Genomic DNA, 19,522 nt, shown 5'->3' on the forward strand with positions numbered 1-19,522 from the left:
TATTTATCGGAGCTACATTTGCACCGTTGAATCCGGCATATACAGAAAGTAAGATATTCTCCAAGCAGCTTTTACGAATTATTTTATAATAACAAAGAAATTAATTTAATTAAAAGTACGTGCGTGTTTAATATTATAGAAGTTTAACGAAGGCAGAACGTAAAAAGTGGAAAGAAAAATTTGCTCTTCTTTTTTGGAAACTTGCATGTTTCTGATAACTCCACTGATTATGCCATATATAAGTTAATGAAATCGAGCCTCGACTTTATTATTTGCCTCGAGTTTATTATAGAATTTTACAACTACTAGAAACAGAGATCATAAATTAGATACTTTAATTAAAGACTAAATTTATTTACATTACATTTGCAGAATTAACAATAAAAGTCTAGAAACAGTACTTACTCTAACACCAATTTTTATAATGTAGTGTAAACAATAATTGTTAATATTAAATTGTTAAATATTGTGTATATAGGTGCGGAAATTAATAATCACTTATATTCTCAATATTCGTTACTCCGTCACCTTTTAGAGATACAAACAATACTAATTTTTAATCGTATACGATTAAATTGTATTTAACTACTCCGAATATCTTCTGAGAGTAAACATTCTACGAAAAAGCCTCTCCTTGCGGAGACGGATATCGGAAATAGCTTTTGTAAGGCTTTTCGAATATTTCTAGATCTTTTGTAAAACTGTCACCTTGTTGCCCGGAGTGGTTAAGTTACGCGATGCAGCATATGCGTTATTTAATCATATCTAATGCAATTTTTTACGTAGGAGAATTTACGCACATGCTGGAAATTTATCAGCCACGGGTGTTGTTTGTATCGCGACGCACTGAAAACATTTTGGCGAAAATTGCATCTACTGTAAGCTGGAATATGAAATTAATCGAATTGGATGATGAGCCTCTTGATGGAAATATAATAACCTTAGACAAGGTTTTGGAAAAATATCAAAGTATCACGGATCCCTATGCGTCTTCACCGGTGCAGATAGATAATAACAGGAAAAGAATGGCAGCCATTTTATGTTCTAGCGGTACAACAGGCCTTCCAAAAGGAGTAATGTTGTCTCATCGAAATTTGTTACTTTTCATCCAAACTCTAAGGTAAAGATATTAAATTAATATACACAATGTATCCGGTTGATCTCGGACCACACATATATTTCGTGATTTATTCTTTATTCAAATCAACTATATAATATTTTCTCTATTGTTGTGCTTCTTAACTCTTATCATTCTAGTTGAAATTATAAATATTCGATTCAATTGCATTTTGTTCTTAATCGAAGTGCCCCAGGATCAATGGACAATCGACGTGGAGACCGAATACTAGTTTTCTTGCCATTATTTCGCGGTTATGCGTTCGGAATGATGAATACGGCAATAAGTTGCGGTGCAGCTGTGTACATAATGCGAAATTTCGAGATAGAAACGTTACTCAGTTCCGTAGAAAAATACAGAATTACGCATATACCTTTGGTCCCTCCAGTTTTAATTGGTCCTGCGAAGCATCCAATGGTGCCAAATTGCGATTTTAGCAGCGTGAGAGAGATCGTTTCCGGTGCGGCAACGCTTCCGCCGGATGTAAGTTTTTCGTCCAAACTTATTAAAATTGAGAAGATTATTCGCAACATGCAGAAGCCTATGCGCTCGATATTAAGGTACAAAAGTAAATTCCTCTTTGTACATCTTCCTTCTCTCGATGTGCAGAATTAACCAAAAACATTAACGATACAGATCGACATTCCTATTTATAATTGGCGAAACAATCGATGTGTTACCCCATCGCCGATTTCAATGATTTTTACATACTTTGTAGAAATTAAACATTTTTCCTCTGTTCCCATCGAATTCCGTCTATGTCAGTTGTGCGTCCGTAGCAGAATATTCGTCAGTTTTGGTTACCGGTCGATCTACAGCGCGGCGATCGGGTTTAAACGACGCCAAACCCAGATCAAATTCTTATCTGCATATAAATTATATATTAAAAAAATCTAAGAATTAGGGTTGCTTTCAGCAATCAACCTTGACACATACGTCGTTACGGACGCACAATTATAGGCAGAATTCGCAATATATATGTACGTTTTGTCGACAGCTCTTTGCTAACACCTCGAAAACTAAGAACGAGCGGCGGTTACACGCGTAGGAAAAAGCGGCTTGAAACGTTAATTTCTACAGCTTATTTCAAAATCGTGAAAGTCGGTCGTGAGGTGGATGAGATATCGGTTACTAATAAAATTTGAAAGGATATTGGATTCCTCACGACAATATATTAATTTAATCTAACGTGATAGTTAACGACAAATGTGTCAACAAGTTTCAATAAAAGCACCCTTCATAGAGGAAAATATATTCGATACGTATCTCTTTCAGGTAGCAGACGAAGTGAAGCAACGTACAAAACTGAAAGCTATTCGAAATGGTTACGGTATGACGGAATTATCAATACTATCAAACATGAGCGATAGGACGAGCAATGATAACTCCATAGGTCCAATACTGCCTGGCTTTAAGTGCAAAGTGGTAAATGTAGAAACGGGCGAGACCCTGGTCGCAAGAAAAATTGGGGAAGTTTGTTTCACAGGTGATCAAGTAATGTTGGGATATTTTAAAAACCCTAAAACCACTGCAGAAACAATCGATAAGGAGAATTGGTTACACACTGGTGATCTAGGATATTTTGATGAAGAAGGATCGCTATACATTACAGGACGTATAAAAGAAGTTATTAAATATAAAGGTTTTCAAGTTTCACCATCTGAGATCGAAGCAGTAATATTGTCGCATCCAAGCGTTAAGGATGTAGCAGTCGCGGGTAAACCGGACAAACTCAGCGGAGAGGTACCAATGGCTCTGGTAGTCAGACAACCTGAGAAAACTATATCGGCGAAAGAAATCGCGGATTTCGCTAATGGTAAGATTGTTTCTCTTCTTACTGTTTATGTACAGATTCGTCGTTATCATTAAGCGCACAAAGGACATCCCGTAAACAACAACCGTCAATTTTACCGGTTTTACGGTTCTACATGCAACATGCAAGAGAACCGCTTCTCGTTAAAAGAAATTTTTGTTAAGGAAATTGGAGGATTTGGGAATACAAATAATTGACTATATTTCCCACACAACAGTTGTACATCTATATTACACGCTGAAGAACGTCTTGCACGCACGCTTGTCGCCAACCGACTATCCTAGATTCTTCTAACATCTGGCAACAGTCTTTTGTCTCCACTAAGACCTTGACGCCCTCTGGCCCTTACACACACACTCTCATGTACAGTGTAAATGTATCACTTCCCTAACACGCCTCCTTACATTTATACTGTACACTTAATTTTATTTACATACTTGTCGAATTAACAAAATATTTAACATTTATCGCTTTATTTACATTTCTCTTATTTTACATTCATCCATGACCTAAACCTTTCAAATTTCTCTCTACACAGTGCCTTCGTAAAAATATCCGCAGTGTTTTCTTCTGTACTTACTTTTATTATGTTTATCTTATTTTCCTTTACGTACTCGTGAACGTAGTGGTAATGAACTTCGTTGTGTTTAGAATTTTTTGTAAAAGTTCCGTATTTTGCTATACTCATTACTCCAGAGTTATCCTCATAGATTTTTACAGGGTTATCGTCTACATTTACATCGAAGATTTTCATTAGTTCTCTGATAGTCATTACTTCGCTCACCACTTCCGATAGAGCAACATACTCTGCATACGTCGAGGCTTTTGTCACACACCTTTGTTTTTTAGACTTCCATCCAATTACATTTCCATACAATCTAATTACATACCCAGAAGTCGATTTCCTATCTATATGATCTCCTGCCCAATCAGCGTCCACATAACAATCTATCGTTTCGCACTTTTCATTTCTTTTATAATGTAGCCCTAAATCTCTAGTCCGGTACAAATATTTCAATATTCGCAAGGCATATTTAAAATGTGTCTCGTTACAACAATCTTGAAATCTACTCAGATAATTCACACTATAACTTATATCGGGTCTGGTATTTACACTAATATACAGCAATGCGCCAATTAAATTCTTGTATCCAATGTCCTCTCTATTTATCTCAGCTTTTTCAATTTTTAAGTTGGTCTCCATAGGTGTACAGTACAATTTGCTGTTATGTAATTTATATTTGTTTGCTAATGATTCTATGTATTTCTTTTGGCTTAATCTCATTTCATTTTTTAAATAATCATACTCTATATTTATTCCAAGATATTCTTTTACTTCACCTAAATCTTTCATTTCAAATTTATCAGTTAATAATTTTTTTACACTTTGTATCTTCCCTTTGTTTTTACTACAAATCAACAAATCGTCTACGTATATTAACAAATAAACAACATTTTCTCCCACTCCATAAGTATATAGGCACAGCTCTATATTGTTCTTCTTAAAACCTAATCTCGTCACATACTTATCAAAACACTCATACCAGTCCCTCGGACTTTCTTTCAACCCATAAAGCGCTTTCGATAATTTACAAACTCTATTCGTTCCGTCCGCATATTCCTTTGGTTGATTTACATATACCTCCGAGCTTACTTCACCATTTAAAAAGGCAGTTTCTACATCCATTTGCTCAATTATTAATCCATTTTGACAACAATATGATAGCAATATCTTAAAGGTCTGATTACTCGCCACTGGAGAATATATGTCATCGGCTACGTTTCTTTGTTGAAATCCCCTTACCACTAATCTAGCCTTATACCTGTCCTCTGATTTTTTCGTGTAAACCCATTTTACATCTAATACTTCTTTGCCTTTTACCCTTTCTACCAATTTCCAAGTTTTATTCTTATAGAGACATTCTATTTCCTTATCCATAGCCTGTTTCCAAACTTCATTATTTTCGCAACAAATCGCCTCCTCAAATGTACGAGGGATATCTACTTTACAATAATTTGCATGCATCTCGCAAATATTTTCCTTTTCTGGATACCTTACTGGAGTTTTCTTAATACGTGTAGATCTCCTAGGAGTGTTTGAGCTTTCAATACTACTATTATTTTCATCTTTCCTACCTTCTAACTCTTCCTTATCCATACCGACCAATGAATAGTTATCTTCGCTATCATTTCTATCTGCCTCTGATGAATTTTCCTCAAAACCGATACATTTAGTGTCTGTCTCTATGACCTCTACATGTCTAGCTATTGTTATTTTCCCACCTAATAAGACTCTGTATCCTACTTCACTATATCCTAATAGAATTCCCATATCTGCCTTCTTGTCCCATTTGGAAACTCTTTTTTGTTCTGGCCTTCTTACAAAAACTTTACTTCCATATAGATGTAGATTTTTAACACTTGGTTTTTTCCCGAAGAATATTTCAAAAGGTGTCTTTCTTTCTATAGTATTCGCTAATATTCGATTTTTCAAGTATGCCGCTGTACAAACTATTTCCGGCCAGTACCTTTTATGTACTTTCGCTTCCGCTAACAGGCAACGCGCCATGTCCATCACTGTTCTATTATACCTTTCCGCTGTCCCGTTTAATTCATGTACGTATGTTGGGCAATTATTTATTCTTATACCTTTATCCCTAGCAAATTTATAAATTCGATTATTTAAATATTCTTTACCATTATCGCATCTTAATATTTTTAACCTCTTGCCCGTTAAATTTTCGGCTTCATTTACGAACTGTACGAAAGAATCAAAGACCTCATCTTTTGATTTTATACAATAGATCCTAGCTATTTTACTATAATCATCGATAAATGAAATGAAATATTTTTCTCCATTGAATCCGGTGGTCTTAAAGGGACCACATACGTCCGTATGAATAATTTCCATTATTTCCCTAGCCTTAGTTCGATTATTTTTGAAAGGTAAGTTATGCATTTTGCTTTCTATACACACCCTACATTTCAAAAGTTCCTTTTCAAATTCATTCGGTATGCCAGTCACTAGCTGCTCTTTACCCAAAATCTCTAAATATTTAAAATTTACGTGTCCTAGCATCCTATGCCATCTTTCCTTTTTACTCATACCACTACGTTCGGCGCTGTTTACTAAGTGCTTCTTCCCTTTCAATATACTTTTTATTCTATATGTCCCATTCTCTTTGAACGCTACAGCTGTAAGTTTATTATCCTCATCTATTACTTTCGCAATATTTCCTTTGGAAATAACCGTATTCTTATTGTCTGTTAGTTTACCTAAACTAATCAAATTTGCGGACATTTCTTTCGCGTAAAATACTTTCCTCATATTTATTTCATTTTGTTTTCCGAATGCTTCAAAATAACTTATAACATTCCCAACTTTTGTCGCTTTTATCGGTCTATTATCGCCTAAATATATATTTACCGGTTCTTTTAGGTCGATAGATTTATCGAAATAATTTATATTATTAATTATGTGATCGGTACAACCGCTATCTAATAACCACACTATTTCGTTCTTACTTATTTCATTCGTCTCACTGCTGTTTGCTGCGTGCGCCGTTGCTGTCCATATGCCTGCTCTTGAGTTTCCATGCTCGCCCGTGCCGGTTGTTGATTGACGATGAAAGTTTCCACGTCCTCTGCTCGTATTGCCTTTGTTCCCTCTTCCTCTGTTTCGACCACGTGTTGGCCCATGCCAATAGCCGTTACTGCTTCCCGCTTGGACGCCATTTTGACACTCTCTCGCAAAGTGTCCTAATCTTCCACATCTGAAGCATCCTTCCTTTTTTGCAGAAAAGGCGTTGGTTTGCCTTTCTCCTCGATTGGATTTATTTTTCTTCTCTGCTATCTCTATTTTATTTTTTACATACGCTACCGTTTGATCCTCTTCTTTCAATGCGTCTATTATGTCCGCTATGTAGCTGTATTCTTCGGGTAACGTATTCAGCATGTAATTCAGCTTTTCCCTCTCACTTACTTGTGCGCCCGCACTTTTTAATTCATTGATTAATTTTTCAAAGTCGTTAAAGAATGATGCTGAATCACTGTAGTTCTCCAGTCTTATGTTTTCCAATCTCCTTCTGCATACGATCTGCAGTGCCGTCGACTCTTTCAAGTACATTTCATCGAACCTTTTTATTATATCATACGCCGTTTTTCCTTCCCTAACATACTCCAATTGTCTGTTCGATATTGCACTATAAATTATATTAATTGCCTTCAAATCCTTTTTGTCCCAGTCTTCATCGTCTCTTTCGTTCTTCATTCTAGTTGTAACAACCTCGCATTCCTTATATTTGAGAAACATCGTGATTCTTTGCTTCCACATTTCATAATCTTCACCATCGAATATAGGTATCATGATTTCCGATCTCTCCATTTTAATTGATTCTTCTTTTTTTGTCTTTTCTTACTCAAGCGTTCCTACGTGCTCGAAGTATATTTTTTTCTCTGAAAGTTTTTTTTTTTCTTTACTGAAAACTCACTCGCAAGATCGTAACCACGCACTAAATATCTTGCAAAACTAGTAACCACGCTCTGCTACCATGTTAAGGAAATTGGAGGATTTGGGAATACAAATAATTGACTATATTTCCCACACAACAGTTATACATCTATATTCCACTCTGAAGAACGTCTTGCACGCACGCTGGTCGCCAACCGACTATCCTAGATTCTTCTAACATCTGGCAACAGTCTTTTGTCTCCACTAAGACCTTGACGCCCTCTGGCCCTTACACACACACTCTCATGTACAGTGTAAATGTATCACTTCCCTAACAATTTTAACGAGATAAATAGTTTTGTCAGTAGAATCTCGATAGCATTTTCAAAACGTTGTATTACGCTCCATACGTAATGATATTACTTAAAAAATATAACGATCAAAGGTCGGTCAACTAATTAACCGAAAACAATTATTCTGGGCGTAATAATTTTTGTATAATGAAATTTTCAAGTTTCATAAGTTTCATATTTACATTAAAGTTTTATCGTCATGCTTATACATGTAACAATTAAATGAATTAACTAATAAATAATACAATAAAATAAGTTAATAGATAACAATTTGCTTAAGCTAATTCTATGCGAAAAAGTAAGATAAATTTTGCAATACAATTTTTTCGTCCGAGACTGCCGTTTCGAGGGAATCAATTTTGAAATTAGTCACATACGTAAAAGACACTAAGCTTCGAATACGATTTGATCGTATTAACGTTATGTTTGCTGACGATAATTACTAAGGGCGGTTTCTATCTAACTTGCTATTTGTAAACAGTGACAGTGACATCACCCAAATAATAGAACGCACCTTTGCAGATTGTTCTTTTCTTTTTTGTGAAATAACTACTATGAGCTTTAAATAGAATAATGTAAAACAGATAAAATACAAAGGAGAAAAATTCAGTGTACATATGTTTTATAAATATCTGACAAACTGCTGAAACTGTCAAATTAATTATGTATATATTAATTGTAGTTTCTTTCATTTATCGATTAATTATGTATTTAAATTAATTTTTTTTTTGTTATGAACCTTGCAGAAAATCTGTCACCACAAAAATGGCTGAGAGGCGGTGTAAAATTTGTCGAGCATATACCCAAAACAACATCGGGAAAAATTATACGAAGAGAATTGATTAATATCGCAACTAAATTATGAATCAATTTTTTGAATTACTCGAAATATATGTACTAAATACACAACTTCTGTATACACACACGCATTCAACTAAGTGTTTTATTTAATCGCCTATTTGAATATATAAAATGTACCTGTCCAACATAATCCGTGAATAAATTGTAGACCATATTTTGCTTACCAATCCGGATACATCAGACATACGTGTGCACTTTAGTAGTGTCGTTACAAGCATACGTTTGTGACGGGAGCAGCGTCCGAGCAGCGTGAGAGAAGGGCGGGGATTATTGTTTACGAGAACGAACCTGATACGAAGTCAGATAACCTCTAGGATAGATACTCATGCGGGTGAACCTGGCGTTAGGTCAGGAAGCCGCAGGAGGTTAAAACTTCATGAACGGACCTGAAGCGAAGTCGGCAAGCCGTCAGGAGTTTAAAGCAGAAAGAAACGAAGCTGACGCGAAATCAGAGAGCCGCAGGAGGGGTTTGGTTTCCATGCATGGATCCGATACAAAATCGGGCAGCCACTTGGTTGCAAAAATTTCTTTTGGATGCTAAGACGCGGAACGAGCATAATAGGCTTGAATGTTAGCGTTTAAATAATTCAACTCAAATATATAATAATATATAAAAATAATATAAAAATAATAGCAATATATTGTAATGAAAAGGTTGTTACAGGTGTATTTGTCGCGAATAAATGAGTGTATCAATGTGTTGGCTTATAGTTTGGTTGCTCGATTTTGACGCTCTGTCAATGGGCCGGGGCTAAGACCAGTATAGAAGCAATGCCGAACAGAATTGAAGCCGATCGCGGATTATCCCGTAAAGTTAATTATTGACTAGGAGGAAAACTTCAACCCGATCTCACTATACCGTTTCTTAACAAACGCGACCAAGTTACATAGTCACTTCTCGTGACGTTGTGTCCGAGGGTCGCGATTCCTCGGTTGCCTATACACCATGAAGGTCCGAAAATATTATGACGGCCTAGATCAGGAGTTTATTTTTTACCACATGCGTGTACATATAGAAGAAAGTGAATTCTTTGAAAATTTCTGGCGAACGGCGCTCTTCGGTCCTCATGATGGTTGACTCAATTGCAGCTGCGTCTCCTACATCGCTTTTGGTAAGGGGTATTTAAACTAAGAGACTCTTCTGTTTCCTCAGTGTTTTCTGGAGAAGTTTCAAGAACGGAGGTGGAGAAAGATATTTCTTATCTGTAACGAGCTATTCGCCACTCTTATCCTAATTTGGATATTAAAGTGTCGCTTCCAAATTACAGAAGTACAAAGCGAAATAAAGTGAAACATTAATATTATTGTACAGAAAAGGATAGAACATGACATGCTTTTTCATTTTGTCACTAAGCAACGAATGAAATTACTTTACTAATTCCTACTGCTAAATCAGAGACTGTTTAACCGATGAAATTATTCTAATAGCATGTATATAGATGATATTTTGTAACGTAACTCTTGATTATTCAGACTCCTGTAGCTCATTCATGTATCATTTAACGAATCTTTGCGCTTTAAAGTGAAGTAAAAAAATAACCTGCTTCAATGATATTTCACGCGAGTTCAACTTCGCAAGAGTACTTTTGGTTTCTTTGCACTATACTTTCAACGAACAGTAACAGAACAAAGTCTTTCGATTCTTTGATGAATGAAAGGGATTGAGAACTAAAAAGAAGAAGAGGATTAACGCGATGTGAAGGCTATCATCGATAAGTAGACCGATAATTGGCCGTTCTCTTAGCGGAGCAGTCAGAACGATCGCGTTATCTTCGTTAACGAGAAAGTGCGATAGGAATTTCTAGCAGTTTTACCGGATCAACGGAATTAGTGGTATCCGGTATTGGAAAAATTTAAATTTCACGCCACCGACTCTACGGTGAGACCACCTATCTACATGGCTATGTGTGTACGTCTACACAGGGTGTTCCATAAATTTTCGTTGACCTATTTAAATAACTCAACAATTTTTACGAGTTCTCTCGCTAAACGTATGAATTTCAATGTCTTCGTTCCATTTTATCATCAACCCTATATAGCTTTGTAATGGACGCATATTTATTTTTGTATTATCACGTATTCGATTTTATAATACTACTATCCTGATTTATTTATTTGTAATTGAGATGGATACTATGTCGTGTCAAGAAATTTCTAAACTCTATTATTAATAGGAAAACAAACATATATCTAGCCGTTTCAATTTCCAATGTTAAATATATACATAGTACGAAACACGGTGCAGGTTTTAATTACTAATTGTATATAAGAGTATGGAAGCACGAATGAATACGAAACATTCCCGAAACAGAAAAATATGTAAAATTTCTGCACTGAATACGAACTCGTAAAATAAAGATCGCTATTACTTGTTGGTTTATAAAGCGAAAAAGTGAAATTGTTTTTTAAGAAATAAAAACGTATAATCTATATTTCTATTTTATTCATTATATTATTATATATATTTTACATTTACTGTTATCGTATAATATTTACAATTTTTTCCCATAAGTATCAAGACAACCGACTCGTTCTTTTCTTTTAACTCCACAATCGAAACATATGACTCTTTTGATGAAATTTTATACTTACCTCTAATACTTAACCGTGCCAGAACTTCAAATTTAGTGTAAGATTTACAAGTTGGTATAGAAGTATAGATAAGGACTATTTAATTCAATTTCCATATTATTAATGCTAAATCTAAACCAAGCCTAAAAATAACTATATAGACGTAAATTAAGTAGAAGGTACGTAGTAACAAGTAAATAGAGAAATTTAATTTAAGGTTTATTAATAAAATAATCAAATAACAAAGAAAAAAGAATTCATCATGATGTTTGGTTCAGGATTAGATTTATTTCTAGTTTAATTTCTATTACTCGCTAATAATTTCATGCAGTTTATGCTAGATTAACGTTAGGTTTTGGTGGTTTTAAGGTAGAATTAAAAGTATTTGCAATTATTTGCGACACTTTTTTTGCGATAGTTTACTTATTATGTGGCCCTTTTCAATATATTGAAAATATATGGGAAAAATGGTATTACTCCACATTGAAATAAGTATATTGTATATCCTAAAAACTTATTAGAAGCTTGTCTAACAAACATATCGAATTCAGTATCAACTGATTCGAAATACACCTTGTACGTAAAACAGTCTGCATGTATATATCTATCACCAGTATGTACATTGTACATGTACGTGTCTATGGCTGGTGTTCCTGTTAATTTCATTGCAACGATCACCCTGACAAATCTAATTGACGTGCATCAATTATTTGCTGGACGAAGGCCGCTTAACTCCCTTTCCATTTGCCAGCTAGCATGGTTTCCGGATAATTCCATTTTTCACGATACCTTCTACCGATAGAATTTCACTATCATGGAGTTATGTCGGTCATGCTTTCTAATTCCCAAGTGGACTGATAGTTCGCACGAGGCCATCAGTAAAAACTACACTTATCGATATTAATATCTACAAATACAAATTTCTACAACGAACATATCCAATAATTACACATTTTGTAGTTTTTATTATTTTCTAGTATAATAACTCTCTTTAAAATTCAAATTTTATCTTGCATTTTATTCTTAATTTCGAATTTATCGTGGACGTAAAAATACGTAAGTTCGAAAACAGATATTGTAATAAAACCTGCAACGTTTGTCAGAAAGTATATTTAGAAGAGTAGAAAATTTGTAAAATGTATACTATTCATGATCATTGTCGATGAAAAACTTTATTTTTATATAAAAGTATCTAGAAATATAATAGTTTCTTCGATTACTTCATAAAAAATATCATGCAAAGGAAGTTATTACGATAAAGTAAGGACAATTTTCTGTCATTAATTTTTATAAATTCTTACTGTTTTAATAATTTTAATTAAACTGTTTTAATATATTCAAAGCATGTACTAGCTTTACGAGAACAAAAATCAGATAAGTTACCATACTGTAAAAGTCATGAAAGAGATATAGAGCAAGAATTAATTGATCCTCCTGTTCCAATTACATTTATGGTATCATATAAAAAATGTTTCGAAAAAATATGTCCTTTTTAATTATACTGACACGATGTACGTGTTTTTTAACAAAAATTTTACGTCAATTTATTGTCGAATTACGTATTCAAATTAATAACGCTACATCTAATTTGAAGCCAAATTTTATACTCTAAACATAAAAAAACTGCCTATAAAGCAATATAGCGCTACACATTTCCGAATTCTCTGGCAGCTAGAATCTATTTATATTAAAGTTTCATTATTTCCATTTATTTAACTGACAACATTTGTCTGACATTTTTTCTTTTTTTCAATCTTAGATATCGTATTACCTAAGAACATCTTTTCGAATAATAGAGCCATGAATTTACAGTAAATTGTAAACATCTTTAGTAAAGCTTCGGGAGAGAATTAAGAAAGTATTGACAAACTTTTCTCCATCTTTTCTCTGTACTAACTCCCCCTAGATTAAAAAAGTAATTAATGAGAAAATTACATTTAATGTGCAACCAATGAACTATGATAAAAGTTCTCATACCTCGGAAGATTTTTTTTTCTACAAAGGGACCATATATTTTTCATCGTTACTAATTAACTTTCCTTTACAACTAATAGGTAGGCGGAAGAATCCATCTAAATTCGCCGTATAAGTCGTACGAGTCACTTAAATTGTTGTCGAACTCTCACCATGGTACAAGTCAAATAAAAGATTCGATATTTCTGTTGACATGATTTCACATAGAAGGACCAGCCAGGAAGGAAGGCCAAGCCAGTATCGGCCATGCAACGTTAATTTAACGCGTGCTATCGTAGTTTATATAAAATAGGTAATAGTAAACGCTTTAATAGAAAATGAAATTTATGTTTAAATCAGAAAGTTAGTACGGTGAAGTCCCGTTAATATCGAACCTTTCAAGTCCGTGAAATCGATATTAACGAATTCGTGACAAGTTCTAATTGAATTTTCCCGAATTCAACTCGAATTGGTAAAATAAGTAACGAGTACGAATGAGCACGAAACTAAAGCCATTGCTGGAAGCCGATGAATGATTGGTTGACAAGAAATTAAATTACACCCCGTTTACCTTTTTCTAATAAGGAGAAATGCGACATCTTTTTGAAGCGCTAAAATCTTTTTGATTAATGGATGGATTCAACCGCAGACTCCATCGGTCTACTTTATGTTAAATAATAACGGTCACAGCAGATCAGCCGAGGAATTTCACCTCGTTATTCCTAAGACTGATGAAGAGTATTTAAGTTGAAATTTACTCAACATAATCGCTAATTTTTCCATCGGTAAATGAGCTCTTCCATTTGTCATAATAACAGTATCGTGTTGTAATAAAATTCATCCTTTTTTAAAATATAAAGATTCCAATTTCCGCTAGTTGCACGACTCATCGTTTTCGAATGTTTAGATGACTCAGCTTCGAGTGACGGTGGTGATAGCTTTGTTCTCTTGCTCTTTGTCATTCGTTCTGTCTATTTTATTGGTCTCGGCTGATTCGGAAAACGGCTGCTCTTCGTTTGCGCGTATATGTATGAGCTATTTCGATATATTTTAAATAAGATTGTTACACGTTTCAATTTTCCCACAGTCCACCAAGTAATCGAACTCTTCTCGGGACGAGCTACCACACTATAAAATCAAAAATATGTAATGCTACTGAAAGAAAAAGAAGATGAACTAGTTACGGGAAAACAAAGTTTTTGGAAACTATTCTATTATATTGCAATTTATAGCCAACTAAGTACCGATCAACTTTTGTTCCCAAGCACTTTTTCGTTAGATCACCGGAAGTGTTTGAAAAATCGCGGTAAGTGTTACATGGGACACCCTGTATATGTATATTTGTACCTACATATTCGTATATGTGTGTGTATGTGTGCTCATGAAGCTCATCCAGGTTCTACGATAGTCGTTCAATTGTCGGAACAAAACCCGAGATGTGCCGATCGCTCTCGAAACCGTTCACTCGAGACCAGCAGAACCTATAGGTTTGGTTTCTACCAATTGGTCTTTGTCTCGTGTGCATAGCGTTACGGCTATTATTAGAACAACAAGGCACGCGACCAACAGACATCTCCCTGAGAAGGAAGCAATAAATGCCAAGAGATACGTCTGAAGATTTTTTTGGCAAATACAAATTCTTCCTTGAACCGTCCTGACATTATCACAGCTGAAATTAGAAGTCAAGAATCATAATTATACGATATCTAATACTCATATTATTCACAATTATCTAACTTATGTTTCTGATCACACGTTTCTATCTTATATTATAAAATAGTACGTATTTTCTATCTATCGTTATTCAGAATTAAGAAAAAAATTTATGATGATTTATGATGACGAATGATTTAATCCGAAGCAAAATAATATCAACTGTAGCAATACTTGGAAAAAAAATTCAAGCACACCTTCTTCTTACGTATAATTCAGTATCTGGTTTCGGATATCGCTGACGCGAGTTTTACATGCGCAACGATTACACATTGTAGGCCTCTTATTAAAATCTTTAATTAAATTAGAACGTATTAGGTATACTACGCACTACAGAATAATACGTCGTAGGAATGCATTAAACTTCTAGACTAAGCACTCCCGCGCTGCACACAGATTGCTAAGTTGTACATGGTGAATAGCAACAGATGAAATAGAATACCACCTAGTTTCCAGCTAATACTACTTACAATTAGTCCAATTGTTCTTAATACAGCGGATTCAGTTTCACACCTTAATTTTAATTTTCTTTCCTAATCAAAATATCTATTATGACACAGTATTTCGTTAAACGTTGGGAAGCATCGTTACTGGAGCACAACTATCTACTTTATATACCTTCCGAGGCTGAAAACTACGAGAAACTGAAACACACCAACTGTGTTTTGTAATGCGAAGCATGCTACCCTGAATTTAAACTACGATGCGTCAATGTTCCTCTAGGATTACTAACGAATCCTACAACTATGTATATTTTCTATCTTTCTTAATTTGCAGATTTTTAAGATACATACATACTTTGCCTACATAAATCATACTCACCTACAAACGAGAATTGAAATGGGTTAATCAATAATACACAATAAACATCTCTTCCCGATAAACTTTCTCTTTTATAAAGCCCCACGAGGAAAAGTGTAAAGATGTCGAGTCTGGTGATCTTGGTCAAGGAAATACTATTTCCTCTTCTTATGCGGCAATACGAAAGCTTGCATTAGGGCAATAATTTGAGCAACTATCGCGAGGTTGGCACTATCGCGTTTAGAGATAGAATAAATCACTGTATCGATGCCCAAGGTCATCCCCTCATTACGTGCGAAATACAGGAGATGAGGGACAATTTCAAGAACGTTCTACGAATGAACTTTAACATATGTGAACAAAGTTGCTTCGAAATGGACTATATATCTGGCTAAACGGAAACATATAGTTCAATTTAAAAAGAAACGAAGATCGCTTCAGATCTCGAAACTGAAATAATTTCATGGGTGAAATAAACTAAAACGATCAAAGTAATAATAATTTCAATATTTTTAAAAATATAACGTTACTTCAAATTTATCAACTGCTTCAGAAATATCGACACATTTATGTTTCAAAAATGTTTACACGCTTGTGCAGGAAAAATAGTATTTGTTGGAGAATCGGAGATTTCATACTGATCGCAAATCTCTCTATCGGGAGATGTATAGACAGAGAAATATGTTTAGTTCTTTCACAGACAGTTATCGACGAACGAAACAAAGAAAGTTTTACGATGAAGTTTCATCGTATAATAATCGAAATGGATAGGAAGGATCGATTTGTTCAACGAGTTTGTACGGTTTCGAAAGTTGGTGGGTAGTAGAGTGCGCGGGCCAGATGCCGTAGCTGAAACCGGAAGAGCACAAAACGGGCAGATGCGATGCAGTTGGCCGCAATGGCGATAGAATAGTGAGGCTCTGGCATAACGCGCATAATAACGCGCGCTCCAGGCCTTCGTAAAATGAGATACGACAGTAGGCAACGAGGCGTGGGAAGGAGACGGCAGGGAACCACGTGGAAGAGTGAAACAGAGTGAACGGGACAGACAGAAATAGATAGACGCCAGGGAACACAGAGGGGCAGTGCCTATCACTCGGAGAGATCCAATACAATGCGAACTATTGTACCCACGTTCGCCATCCACTCCAATTCCTAGGCTGGAGATATGCAGCTAGCTCGATCCTGCACTTGCTGCGCACGCTGCATACATCTATTGGAACGTTACACATACCTACCAGTGTGTCTATAGTACGACTTCCGCAAGGATACGAATGAGTTCAAAGTGAAACGAATGAAGAGATTATTTGACATTGTAGCCTGGCAAATGACATGTTTTATAATTCGAATTCATCGACTGCACAGAAATAGCTTCTTTAAAGCTAACACTACCAATCTGTAGTGTACTGGTAAGTAGATGATTATACCTATAACTAGTATGATAGTACGAAAAGGAATAGGTACAGACAAAACGAATATATATATAACTATATGAGTATAACTAGGGTCATATCATATATATATATATATATATATATATACAGAATATCATCTTATATGCATATGTGAATTTTACGCCAATACGCCAGCTTATCTTTATGATTGTGTCAAGAGTGACACTGGCAATAGGAGTAACCTCTTCTCACAACCAGTTAACCGCAGTCGATCTGTATACACGTCAATCCAAAACTATATTTCGGCGTGTTTGATGCGAATACTTCGCATTCGTGCGAAGTAAAAAGTTACCATTTACTATAAAAACCCAAAATTTTAGTAAAAGGTAATATAAATTACATTTACTGGTATATTTCCCTTATACTTCCAGTAAACCTATTACGTATTTTATAAAAAATAGTCTGATCATTTGATTATTATCTTTGATCTATCGGTTATGCTCCGTATAATTTATTGCTTTTTATAAATGGAGTTGATTATTTTCCCTCATGCATCTCCCTATTTGTGAACTTTCCCGCGTATATCGGCTATTTTACGAATTGTTTCGTGTATTTTACTTTGTTATTTTTTGGCAATTTTTGAGTTTTTAATAGCAATACCTTTTTCAACAGTGAATTGTTAATTTTTTATTGAAAAAAAGTAATTCTTCCTCGTTTTGCTTCATCTTTTTCGTAAAATTTATAATAAATTGCCCTGCGTCCGACGCGTATACTCGTCATTGCTTGATTGCAACTACGCACCCCGTAAGGGATTTTTTAAGCCAAACTCCGCAGTTGACAGATTGAGGAATTCCTCCGGCAATACCGAACTTTGTCAGCATGTAATAAAAATATCGTCGAATCAAACAAAAATGTCTTCATAAACAAGCGTGCAAACATCATTAAAAAGCCACTTTCGGGGTTACGAGACGTCTAGTGCATAATACTGTATAAAGGTACAAAGAATCGAAAATTGTTGCCAAGAGATAACAGAAACGCCGGGAATGTTTCAACGTGCGCGTGCTTCTATGAGAAAATGTGGCAAAGCGTGTGTTTAAATGAACAGAGGACATATTGCGCACATGCAGTCAAAGATAGTGTCTTACTGACAAGAAACTGACCTCGTAACTCAGAAACTAATGCTTTTTAATCCATATTTATCAAGACCTTTCTCGCTTGTTTCGATGATTACTATACGTTCCCAAAGTTTCCCTCCAACTTTGATGCACATCCTGTACGCATTTAGTGGTCGTAAAATTAGTGGTTGTACGATGTATCGATAGAAAATAAAGAAACTATTTACCGTTCGCTGACATGCTAATTCGTGTCTTTAGCATAATTTATAAAACCGCCGATATAAATATATGGAGCTATACATGTTTGTTTATGTTATGCAATGTGTACAAAGTGTTTTACTTACATTGTTTCATTCAATAGAGTTCTATTCTTAGATTAAAGATAGATTAAAAAAATTAAATATTTTTCTTACGCAATCTTTACATACGATATCAGGCGGAGACTCCTACAAATACGCGTTTAATCGATAACAGAACCAGAAAATTCCAGAACATTCAGAACTTTAAAATTTAATTTACAAACAAACATTTACACGTTCATATTATGTGTTGTAACGATATCTTATGTATCCTGTCCCAAACAATTACATACCTATTGCATAATATTTAGATGCAGACTACTTATTTCAGGATTTCCAAAGAATCTATAAACCCGGTAAAATTAAAGTCAAGAAGGAGTGTGCAGGAAATGTTTAAAAGTTTATTTCTGTATATTAACATTTGGGAATATTACTTGAGGATACATTTTATTTCCGTTATTTAATTAATACGAAATAAAAAGGTAATTACCTTTTCGTTTCTCCTCTTACGATTTGGCTTCAAACAAAAAATGTCTATCTACTTTGTTCTAAATTGCTTATGCACGTACATATCTGTTTCAAAGATACATAGATACATGCATATTATATGTTTGAATTCAATACTAAATTTTGACATTTCACAGGAACGTAAGTAGTGAAAGTAAATGAAATACATCCCGGGGTGATCACGCTATCAGTTTCCAGCGTTCTTCTCCCAAACGACAAGTATCAGGAAAAAGTGAAGAAGGAAAAGGATGAATAATTCGAAGTAAACTACATATTCACGATAATATTTTTTCTGCGAGTGCAAATATACAGGGTGGTTGGTAACTGGTGGTACAAGCGGAAAGGGGGTGATTCTACGCGAAGAAAGAAGTCGAAAATATAAAATAAAAATTTTTCGTTCGAGGCTTTGTTTTCGAGAAAATCGACTTTGAATCTTCGCTCGGTACGCGTGCACTTTATCGCGTCTCGTTATAACGGATCTCACTGTAGATCGTTGTACCGATGGAAAAATTAAAAAAAAAAAATTACAAAAAAAATTTTTATTCTATATTTTCGACTTCTTTTTTCACGTAGAA

The 19,522-nt window shown here is 34.8% G+C and overlaps 1 protein-coding gene and 1 long non-coding RNA gene across 2 annotated transcripts; both read left to right on the forward strand.

The window, feature by feature from the left end:
- Nucleotides 1-5: 5 nt before the first annotated feature.
- On the forward strand, nt 6-8,613 carry LOC117238301 (4-coumarate--CoA ligase 1-like; the record flags this gene model as incomplete). Its single annotated transcript, XM_033503112.1, has 5 exons — nt 6-48; nt 787-1,120; nt 1,306-1,600; nt 2,393-2,933; nt 8,480-8,613. Coding segments are annotated over 5 exons (1,332 nt in total), but the record flags the coding sequence as incomplete, so codon positions are not given.
- A 7,814-nt stretch (nt 8,614-16,427) lies between these two features.
- Nucleotides 16,428-19,250, forward strand: LOC117238302. Its single transcript, XR_004494167.1, has 3 exons — nt 16,428-17,041; nt 18,772-18,922; nt 19,085-19,250. It is a non-coding gene; the product is annotated as an uncharacterized LOC117238302 (long non-coding RNA).
- Nucleotides 19,251-19,522: the final 272 nt, after the last annotated feature.

This window comes from Bombus vosnesenskii, unplaced genomic scaffold, assembly GCF_011952255.1.
Source record: "Bombus vosnesenskii isolate JDL3184/JDL3185 unplaced genomic scaffold, Bvos_JDL3184-5_v1.1 scf7180000013447, whole genome shotgun sequence".
NCBI lineage: Eukaryota > Metazoa > Arthropoda > Insecta > Hymenoptera > Apidae > Bombus > Bombus vosnesenskii.